Source organism: Sphaerodactylus townsendi, linkage group LG08 (genome assembly GCF_021028975.2).
Source record: "Sphaerodactylus townsendi isolate TG3544 linkage group LG08, MPM_Stown_v2.3, whole genome shotgun sequence".
Taxonomy (NCBI): domain Eukaryota; kingdom Metazoa; phylum Chordata; class Lepidosauria; order Squamata; family Sphaerodactylidae; genus Sphaerodactylus; species Sphaerodactylus townsendi.
This window is the reverse complement of record NC_059432.1, coordinates 72,574,653-72,585,780: the sequence shown is the minus strand read 5'-3', so window position 1 is coordinate 72,585,780 and position 11,128 is coordinate 72,574,653. Positions and strand designations below refer to the sequence as shown.

Genomic DNA, 11,128 nt, shown 5'->3' with positions numbered 1-11,128 from the left:
TGGATGCTGGCAGTACTGCTGGTTCTCAGCTGTCTCCCAGTCTATCTTGCCAAGTACAGTCCTCAATGCCTGACCTCTTTGTTTTGCTTGCTGGCACACCAGCCTCTTCAGAGGCAGACGTGGCTTTTTTTAGCACTCAGCCCGAAATGGTTGCCTACACCTGGTATAGACTGTGCTGGGCTGGATGCTATGCTGTTAAATCTCTGCACACATTCCAAGTTTCTAGAAGGAAGACACAATATGCAGCCACCGGTTGAATCCAGTGGAAGCGTTTTGACTCTCATCTCAAACTTTTGAGTCTGGCCTCTTTCCATTTGTTCTTGGTTACAGACCACAGAGGCCAGTGAGATTTTCGCAACAGAAAAAGCCCTAGTGAGGGAGAGCTCTGCAGCTTTGGTGAAGCTGGGGCTTCACTAACTTCAGTTTTGTTTCTGGACATGTGTAGCTAAAGAAGTTCTCAGTGTATCTTAGCAAGCTTGCCCTATGACAGATCCCTGCACAGAGTGCTCTCCCAGCTAGTTAAATAAATAAACAAAAAGAAAAATGATGGCAACGGGTACCTGCGCATGGACACTGCTGACAGTGTCCTCACTGTGTTCAGACAATGAGGCCTTTGTCCTCCTTTTGCTGATTGAGCTGCTGGCTCAGGGCTTTCCCCCCAGTCATGGAATATCTAAAGAACCCAGTGGGTCAGAAGGGGAGGGGGCTTGAGAACTGGAACATGACACATGGAAGAAGAAAAGGAAGCAACTGAGACTGCATCCACCAGGAATGCCATATTTTTTTAAATGGGTATAAGGTTCTGATGGACAAAGAGCCGCATAAGTAACTATCAGTGACTCTGAGAACCAAAAAGAAAGGAGAGGGCAGCCGAAAAGGAGGAACAGGTTGGTAGTTTCTTTATTCATTTATCACACTTCTTCATTCCAACAACTTAAATGTTCCCTTTATTTTTTTTCTGACTGAGAAGTAATTGTGCTGAGTACCTCTGCTGCCCTCCTTTGCCGCTCAACACCCCCTTCAATTAGTGCATTTATTACTGCTGTTGTTGCAATATGGAATTTAGTTGTGTCCATGTAACTATTAATGAGTAAAACAGTTCCTGCCCACCATCACTCTGAGCTATATATTGTCAATCTAGCCAAGGCTTTAAAAATGTTTGTCGTAGGATATAATTCAAGCGCCTGTCTGTCTGTCTGTCTGTCTATACTATTTTGGAAGCAAGACTAACCATCCATCTCAATGCTCTGTTGTTTTATGAACATTTTGTTGAGTATTTAAACATTCTTTTTAGTCTTTCTGCTTTTCCTTTTTCCTCTCTCCTACTGAAGCAGATTTTTGTGCCTGCAACAGGGCTATTTCTCCCTACCCAATCTAGAAGATTTTGAAGAATTTGCATTTATACCCCCTTTTCTCTCCTGTAAGGAAACTCAAAGAGGCTTACAAACTCCTTTCCCTTCCCCTGCCCACAACAGACACCTTGTGAAGTAGGGGGGCTAAGAGAGATCTGAAGAACTGTGACTGGTTCAAGGTCACCCAGCAGGAATGTAGCAATGCAAAAGCAAATCTGGTTCACCAGGTAATATTTCACCACTCATGTGGAGGAATGTGGGATCAAACCCAGTTCTCCAGATTAGAGTCCACTTGCTCTTATCCACTATGCCTCGCTGACTCTCTATTATATCTATTACATGTAAATTGCATCCAGTGGAAGAGGTCTGGGCTGCTGCAGAGCTGCGCTGGCATCCTGATTGGATGCTTGTGTGAGAGGGGCAGGCTCGGGCATTCCTAGGGGTGGAGTCAACATTAATTGGTATCTAACCTGGGTTTGTGGCTACTTTTGTCACGGCCTTGGTCCTGGACTTACACCACCCTTTTAGTGGCATAAGTCCATTAAGCCATGTGGAGGGCTTTCCAGCAGCAGAGGTTTTGTTCAGCTTTTTCTGCTTTCCTATGCTGGAAAGCGCTCTGGAGGTGGGGCAGCGTGGCAGTGACACCATCCCTGGCTGCCAGGAACTCTGGATGGGGTTGCCCATCTCCTTCAAAGGTCCTCCTAAATAACTTGTTTAATACCACCCCCTAACACTTGCCAAGGCCCTTATCTATTTGGCCCAGACTAGCCTGATCTTGTCAGATCTCAGAAGCTTAGCAGGGTCAGCCATGATCAGTATTTGGATGGGAGACCACCAAGGAATTCTAGGGCTGCTATGCAGAGAAAGGTGGTGGCAAACTACCTTTGTTAATCTCGTGCCTTGAAAACCTTACGGGGTTGTCGTAAGTCAGCTACAATTGACTGCACTTTACACAGTTGCCAAGAAGAGCTTTCCTGGCCCAAACAAACATTGTCCATAATAGATGATGCAGTCTTCATTTTCTTGGATGGGGGAAAAGAGAGCGTAAACTCCTGGGACGATCAAAATTGCAGCATGGGCTGCTCTCAGGATTGTCCTTAAAATGAGCCAGAACATTGGACTAGGATCAGGGAGACCAGATGTGAATTCCCACTCTACCCCAGAAGCTTGCTAGATGACCTTCAGCCAGTCACACAGTCTCACACTAACCTTTAACACAGGATTGTTATAAGGACGACCAATGCCGTTAGCCATTCCAAAGGGGGGAAAAGACGTGTCCTTTCAAAACCTGTCTTTTTCCCTTTAACAGCTATGAGATTCTGATTCAGATTAGAAAAAAACTGAGTGGGAATTGAAGGGTTAAACCTCCTCTTTCCTTTCTACACTGGCCCAGTCCAATTAGTGGCTACAGTCTTTAGAGCCCATTGAGAGGACTTGGCTGGAGTTGTTAAGGGGGATTAATATGTGGGACAGACTGATGCTCACAAGTTTCTTTTAAAAGGATAGTTAGATCTGAGTCTGGAAGTACCTTAGAGACCAAGAAGAGTTTCACAGTCTAAGCTTCCTAGAACTGAAGTGCTTTTCATCAGACTGCAGACCTCTGAAATGTAACCCAGGATAACAACTATATAAATACATGCTCCTATGGTTGGTTGGTTGGTTGGTTGGTTGGTTGGCTGGCTGGCTGGCTGGCTTGCTGGTTTTTTGAGGGTTGCCCATAGTGAAGTAAAGATTTTGTATGTTGATTCAGGAACAAGATTGGAGGCTTATGGCCAATTACGTCCAGCAAGGTTCCTGCAACCTCAAAGAGAATTGGCTGGGGAGTCTTTGTTTCGGGGCATGTTCAGCATTATTGCCCACTGCCCTGTTTGCAGTGGGGCAGGCATTACTGATCAGATAGCTTTTTGTTTGTGTCCGGGGTCTGTGTGTGATGTTTTGTTGTGTATCACACATGCATTGTTGTGTATCACACATGAGTTGTGTATCACACATGCATGCTTCAATTTTTAACATAATCTTTAATTTTTATCTTTCATCTTATCAATAGATTGATACATCAATCTATCAATCTATTCATAGATCTAATATATCAACAGACAAAAAGTTTAAAAAAGGTGAAAAGTCTTGAATATGGCATCTGTACACTTTGCCCAAACACTGATTATCTTTTATGCTGGAAATTGTCCGTCTCTTGATGTGTTGTAAACCCATGCATCAAGACCGACGGGCTTTCCCGGTGTGGTCTGGAATCACTGATTGCTTGAGTATAAAATTACAAGGCTGGAGACGTCCCAGTTTGTTGACCAATGCCGGAGCAAATCGGGTGTTTGGACTGCTTGTCTAGTCTTATTATTTTTACTTTTTAAAGTGTTAGTATCGATTTATCAGTCTTATCAATATGGTTATTCTTTCTTTAACCTAAAGATTTAAAAGATATGCAGGAGTGGGGAGGCCATGGGTAACAGAAATGACAGGGCAGGACAAGAAGCGGGAAGTAGTTGGCAGCAGGGAGGAGGGTGAGGGGGAAGGGTGCAAAGCAGTGTGAGGGCGTGGGGAGCGGGTAAGACTAGGCAGGCTGACTGCAGATGGAAGGAACAGGTCTGGGCAAAGCTGAACCCAATGGCAAATCTGTCCTGCTTTGGCCGTGAAGCAAAATTAAAATCGTGCTATAAGTGGATTTGCTTGCCATGGAGAGTGTGGAAAGTGAAAGCGTGGGTAGAGGAAATACATCCATACAAGAAATCTCACCTCCACCATGCAGCAAACACCTGTGTGTAATTGGCCTCTGCCTCTGCCTCTTTCCATTTTCTGGAATGCCTGTTATTTGTAAGACTGAGTTCAACAACTTGATAGGGGGTATTAGGGCATTCATTTGGTATTTGGAAGTCAACTGGGTAAACATCCCTACTGAAGGCTTTATGATTTTTCAATTTATTTGTGGTATCAAAACAATTAATCCATTAATTTTGGGTCAGAGTTCCTGCAAAAGTTGTTTTAGAACATTATCTGTACCTTCATTGACTTGCTTATCTGAGCTATATTATGTAGCAAAATAAGATGTGTATGTCCCAGTCTAATGTTTTCATGAGATTACTCTGATACAACTACATTTCTTGACAGCATTCTGGCTCACTTTGCCCTATTTTTTCATAACAGTCAAAACTTTTGGAGTCTTTGCCTCTTCCAGAGATTTTTTTTAGATTTCTTGAGCTCAGTTTCCAAATTTTTAATTTTATTAGCCATTCCCAGTTGTTCTGCTTCACATTTTACTATGCTCATATGTTTGCCCCCAGAGTCTTAGCTTATATCAGCAAGACTGATCAGCTGCTGAAAATTCTATTGAGGATGCCTGCCCCTGCTTACAAAATTTTTGCTCCCTGAAGGAATTATTCTTCAACCCATAGAGATGGCAGTGTGGCTTTCCCCTAACATTTTCTTTCCCTGCTGTAGGTGCAATGGACTCTCGCCATTTCCCAGCCCGGACTGTCCTCTTTGAAAGGGAGACCAGCGGGGTAACATACCGAGTGCCAGCATTACTGTACATCCCCTGCGTTGCTAAGTTGTTAGCTTTTGCTGAAGAGAGGTTGAGTGTTGATGACGCTCACGCCAACCTGCTTGTGCTGAGAAGAGGTACCTTCTACAAGAACTATGTGGAGGTAAGCCAGTTTTGCTAAAGCAATGGGATGTGGTAATCAGAAAGCAAAAGGAAGGGAGGAATTCTCAACATCAAATCAGTCTCTATACTACTGTGTGTTCCTCCTTTAGTTGTTTATTTATTATTTAGAATAGATCTGTGCCACCTCTTCAGAATCATGTTCATGCCAGCTAACAAATAAAACACAAATGACAAAACGCGTAGTACACTGGCTGGCTGATGAAATAACTATATATTATTATTATTATTCAAATTTCATATTAAATCATCATATGAATTCTTATTCACATTCTTCTACGCAATTCTTTTAAACAGAAATCATTCATTTAACATCCATATATCATGAATAAATCAAGTAGGCTTATTGTAACCGTAACAGAAATAGTGCTTCAAAATTATAATAGCAAAATGTATCACTTCTCATAGTCCAATCTTATTTCATACAATATTGGTCCTAATACATAAGTTCTGAATGAAACATCACTATGTGAAAGCCTTTCCACCAAGTACTATTGCAACCATGAATGAATAGAAGGAAAAACAGAGTCTGTATCTCAATGCCCTCAGGCTGTTATTGCTTTCTATGCTGCAGTTCACTGAAAGAAACTCCCATGAATGAACTCTATATCTCAATGACCTCAGGCTGTTAATGCTCTCCGTGCTGCAGTCCAATGAATGAAACGCCAATGAATAAATGAATGCTTTCGAATGCTATCTTCAAATATTCTCTTATTTTTATAATATTGCCATTTTGAGGTTTTCTAGAAATATAATGAACAATTTTGCATGTAATTCAACTAATGTATTTTAAACTAGAACATTTTTAAACTTTTAAAATTAAACCTCAAGTTAAAAAAAGGATGTGTTCCTCTTGACATCCACTTCTGAACACCATGAATAACTAATTGCCATATTAATGGCCATATTTCTCAGATGTGGCAGTAAGTTATTATTTTAAAATAAATGATTGTGTAAGAAACAAACCCCAAACAGAAAACCGAGTCAGAATATGAGTGAGATCCTCTAAACCCTTTCTTCATCTTTCTTTGCTAGTGGGAAGATATGCGAGCCCTTGAAACTGCAACTCTAGCCCACCATCGGTCCATGAACCCTTGCCCTATCTATGACGAGCTCACTGGTGTGGTGTTCCTGTTTTTCATTGCTGTGCTGGGCAGGACCCCAGAAGCCTTTCAGATCATCACAGGTCAAAACGCTGCACGTCTCTGCTATGTGTCTAGCTCAGACCAGGGCATCAGCTGGAGCCATGTGACTGACCTTACCCAACAAGTTATTGGCAGGACCATTGAAGGTAGGAGATGCAGAAACCAATTGTAGGGTGTAGGAAGAGCATGGAGCCCCCGATAGCAGACTCATCCTGACACAATTGTTTTCCTTTTGATACAGATTGGGCCACTTTTGCACTAGGTCCTGGGCATGGCATTCAACTCAAGTCAGGCCGTTTACTCCTTCCAGCCTATGCTTACCACATTGACTGCAAAGAATGCTTTGGAAAACTCTGTAAAACGACCCCACATGCGTTTACCTTCTACAGTGACGACCATGGACAGAGCTGGGACTTTGGTGAATTCATCCCAAACCTGCAGACTGTTGAGTGTCAGATGGTGTCTGTGGACGAGGAGGATGGGAGCAATGTGTTGTACTGTAATGCCCGTAGTCCCCTGGGCTTCCGGGTGCAGGCACTTAGCGTGGACGATGGAGCCGTGTTTCAACCAGGGCAGTTGGTGCAAAGGCTTGTGGAGCCCCCTCATGGTTGCCATGGCAGCATCATTGGGTTCCAAGCTCCTCTTTACTACATGCATCACATGGTTCAGAGAGAAACAAGGTCTGTTAACAGCTCAGATTTCTTGCCACAGCCTAGTACAGAGAAAAGATACCAATGTCCTCCTCCTGCTGCTGGTTCTGTACCTTGGGTTTCTCTCTGCAGCCAGTCTCTCTTCTACCAGCAGGAAAGTCTTACATTGTGCAGAACTTCTAGTGGCCATCACAGCAATTTTCTTGGTCTTAGGTCCTCAGGTGATGTACATACAGAACACAAGCAACACAATACAGGAACTATTTCAAAATCAGATTTTAATTTTCAAATCCCAACTTGGGTGCTCTATTCCCATCCAACAAGCTCCAGATCCCGAGTCAACCTAGGAATTTACCTCAGCACTTTTCCCAGGGAAGCTGACACCTGGACTGAGCCCTGGGTTATTTATGAAGGCCCCAGTGCCTACTCAGACCTGGCTTACATCGAACTGCCTTACTCAGAGTTCTCAATAACTGGGATCCCAGCCATAGGCTTTGCCTGCCTATATGAGAATGGGGTACGGTCCCCTTATGAGCAAATCTCTTTCAGCATGTTCACACTGCATGAAGTTCTTCAGAACATCCCTCTGACAACTTCTTCCTTAGGCTCAAAACATCCATCAGATGGCAAGAAGAGTTGGTGGAAGACCTGTGACATCTCTTAAAGCTCAAGACTGTGAATATATTTTCATTAAAAATTATAGCAGATGAAAAAACCTGGCAAAATTAAAATGGTGCCATATCTCTAACAGCAGATTTACAGATAGGTTGGAGCAGCATTACTGAAAAAGACATGTACTTTGACCTTACAGCTTTCATAATCTACATACAGCACTCAGGGGTGGTTTACAAGTTCATGGCCTCACTAAATGTCCTCCAACTAAAGGAATCAAGCTTGTGCATACTCAACTGCACTCAACTGCATCCATGATCAAGTTGAAGAAGTACTTCATGAACTATAGAACATGCCAGACACCATTTCATGTGATTATAGAGATTTCATCATGCAATACTTTGCTTAGGAGTCCCCATGATAACATTTGTACAATAATACAAGTAGAGTCATCAGAATAGTTGAACTTCCACAATTCTGTTCCCTGTAGTCTTGTCTGGTTTTTATTCTTGGATTTCCCCCCCTCAGAAGTCAAATAGAGAACAAAAATACCAAAATTATCATAGGCTCATTCAATTTCCATTTCAAACAGACCAAAATTCCTACATTTATTTTTAAAAACATACCAAGCATGGAAAAGTATCCCTTCACTGTACCTACTTCTGATGGATAATGTGTTTAGAGGTCTTGTGAAGTTTTTATGAGAATTCAAAACATTGCTAGCTGGGGCCTGCTACCTACTGGATAGTGCCTAATCTTTACATCTACCAGGGAACCAATACTGAAAATGAGAATATGAGTGGGATCATAAGGAATCAAGGGTTTTGTGACCATGATATAATCATAGTGTTTTAAGTGTGTCATTAATTCTTAATTGATCCTTATTGAATTTCAACTTCTTGACCAGGAATAAGATTATATGGCATTTTTCTACAGCTATTCTTTTCTTTTTTAAAAAAATGTTTTCTGGAAAGTATATTTGCCCCTCCTGATTTTTCCCTTCAGTAGTATCTTTTCACCCAAATAACATATTTATAAAAGTGAAGAAAGGACTGGCTGAAAATTCTTTGGAGACCCACTCCTGACTTCACCAAAATATGGAATAGTTTTTACTTACTATGGGGCAGAATTCCCAAAAGAGAATTCTAAAAACTGCAGATTATAATCATAACATTCTAAAGAAAATTGTTTTCAGGCTCAGTTACAAAATAATAAAAATGTAACTTATTTTGAAGCTCACTTTTAAAAAGGACATTATGTTAGAGCCCAAAATTTTTGGTTCAGAGATTTTTGTAGCAACTGAAGCCTTAGGGCAGGGAGGTGACATCCAATTGGCCATGCTGGCAGGGGCTGATGGGAATTGTAGTCCATGAATATCTGGAGCGCCATAGGTTGGCCTTAGGGTGACTTACAAAGCAGCATAAAGACATTAACACTAAGCAAGGCTTCCATCTACCTCTATAGGATATGTTGGCGGGGTGGGGGGGGGCTCTAGTTGCTCTGGACTTGCTGTTACAATACAATGTCAGTCACCAATTACTTTAAAAAACTAGGACTGGCAGGGGTGAGCTGTACTGGAATTCAGAGGATGAAAAGAGGGAATTATTATATAATACAACAAACAATATCACCAATAACTATGCTCCATTCCACATAAGATGATAAAACTACAGTCAGGACAATGTTGATATGAAGTGATACATTTATATTAGGGCCTATGGATGATCTCTTCAAGGATCAAGATGGCATTACGTCAATTCAGTCTGTAAATATCTACAAAGTAGGCCTTTCAGTGACCACTCCACAACTATAGAATTCCGTTCCAGCAGGCTTGAACTAGCTCATTAGTCTTAAAAATTTCGTTAACACAAAGGTTTTATTTCACTTGCTTTCTGACAAAAGAAATCTGAAATTACAGTTAACAAAATGCAGCAGAAACTATCCAAAGCACACACTTAGGAAAATTTTTAATAGACTAAACATTTCAAATACAGAGAAACTAACATCTTCCTCCACAACTCTGAGTCTGATTTCTCCTGGAGTGACAACTATATCTGGAGGGTTCTTCACATCACAGATATAAATGCCACTGTCCTGAAACCGCGTGTTTGCTATACTGATAGATGCATCTTTCTTGTTAAGATCTCCAGACCAGCTGATTCTGTTTTTAAATGGTATATATTTCCCAGGATATGCCCTTCCATTGGAATAATAAAAGAATGATACAGGAGAAGGTGCTCCCTCTGCTTGAAAGCTCCAGGCAACAGAAGCTGCACTGCTGATCACTTCTGTTGATGTGAACGTGCACTCCAGTTTTGCCTCTGTCCCATTCTCCACAGAGAGCTCCGGTGGTGTGTAGATTTCCATAGCTGACACTTGGAACAGACTAAGAGTCGCCACCAGCAAAAGCACAGGCCACCGAGTCACCGAAGTCATGCACTGCCTCACCCTGCTGCTGCCACCATCGCCTCGTCTTGCCGCTGTCGTTAGTGCCACCGACGTCGTCCCTACCGTTGCCATTTTCCTGCTTCCACCTCCTTTTTCTCCCATTGTTCTATCCCCCTATAAAGCTAAGTTTAAAGAAAAAGGTGACTATATGTTTTTCCCCATGGGCAGAGAGTGATGTACATCAAGTAAATGATGCAAAGGGGGAAAGTTATGCTGCTGCCACAAATGACATCACAGGGAATTGTCACTAAGCAGCCATGGTGTTTAGACAATCAAATTTTCCCCAGTATCACAGCCATGAATATTCTTTTGCAGAGGAGACTGCATTATCCCAAAGTAGACAACTGATAGAACTGTGTAGCAATGAAATAACTGTATGAATGTCGTGCTAAAAAACTGGCCACCTTTAAAGGCCCTTAACAGATTGTAAGTTGGAGAGATAACTGCGTTATCTACTAATATCTGCTTCTGCTAGGAAAAATTGCTGGGAATTCAAGTTTCAGTTCCTCAGATTCTTACACAGCTAGATTACTTTGCATTGTTTTGACTAAGATTTATGGCAAAACTGGGTGGAACACAAACGCACTCTCTGGCCACAAAAATCACTGCTGTTAAGATAAGATTCCAAAGTGTGAGCCATCGCTATATGTCTACATAGCATAGCTACATAACCAGATATGTATTTTTAAATTACAGTTATCTTGTCAGATTAGCTTTTTCTCTTTGGGTAGTTCATTCTGTTTCCATCCCATCCTTTCCCCATGAAAGTCAAGGTGATGTCGTAGGATCTTCAGGCCATGTAGACATTGACCAGACCTTTACCTGCTGAGCTTCTGCAAGGCTGCTGCATCATTTGACTTCAGACTTTGTCTACTAAAATTTGGTGCTTTCACTCAACAACTGCAGTGTGGCCTGGGGTCTTGCACATATGGGCCCCTATTTATATTACTATTGTGCATATTTCATATTTTAGACTGTTTTACTATTTAGGGTCAATGCACATGCCTGTTTCAGTCCATCATGATAACTGAAGCTTTTCTTCAGTCTGTGATGACTTCCAGCTCTTCTACCACAACCAAAGCCAACTATATAAGAACATAAGAACATAAGAACTAGCCTGCTGGATCAGACCAGAGTCCATCTAGTCCAGCACTCTGCTACTCGCAGTGGCCCACTAGGTGCCTTTGGGAGCTCACATGCAGGAGGTGAAAGCAATGGCCTTCTGCTGCTGCTGCTCTTGAGCACCTG

General features: G+C 42.0%; 2 protein-coding genes across 2 annotated transcripts; one reads left to right on the top strand and one right to left on the bottom strand.

Annotated features, from left to right (window-relative positions):
• Positions 1-712: 712 nt before the first annotated feature.
• Positions 713-9,986, top strand: NEU4 (neuraminidase 4). The gene is made up of 4 exons (XM_048507107.1): positions 713-887; positions 4,803-5,008; positions 6,061-6,316; positions 6,412-9,986. Exons 2-4 carry the CDS (start codon positions 4,808-4,810, stop codon positions 7,482-7,484), a joined length of 1,530 nt encoding a protein of 509 aa, XP_048363064.1. The 5' UTR covers positions 713-887; positions 4,803-4,807; the 3' UTR covers positions 7,485-9,986.
• LOC125438469 (myelin protein zero-like protein 1) lies at positions 9,371-10,520 on the bottom strand. The gene is made up of 2 exons (XM_048506908.1): positions 10,467-10,520; positions 9,371-9,994 (listed from the first exon to the last, which is right to left on the bottom strand). Exons 1-2 carry the CDS (start codon positions 10,518-10,520, stop codon positions 9,371-9,373), a joined length of 678 nt encoding a protein of 225 aa, XP_048362865.1.
• Positions 10,521-11,128: the final 608 nt, after the last annotated feature.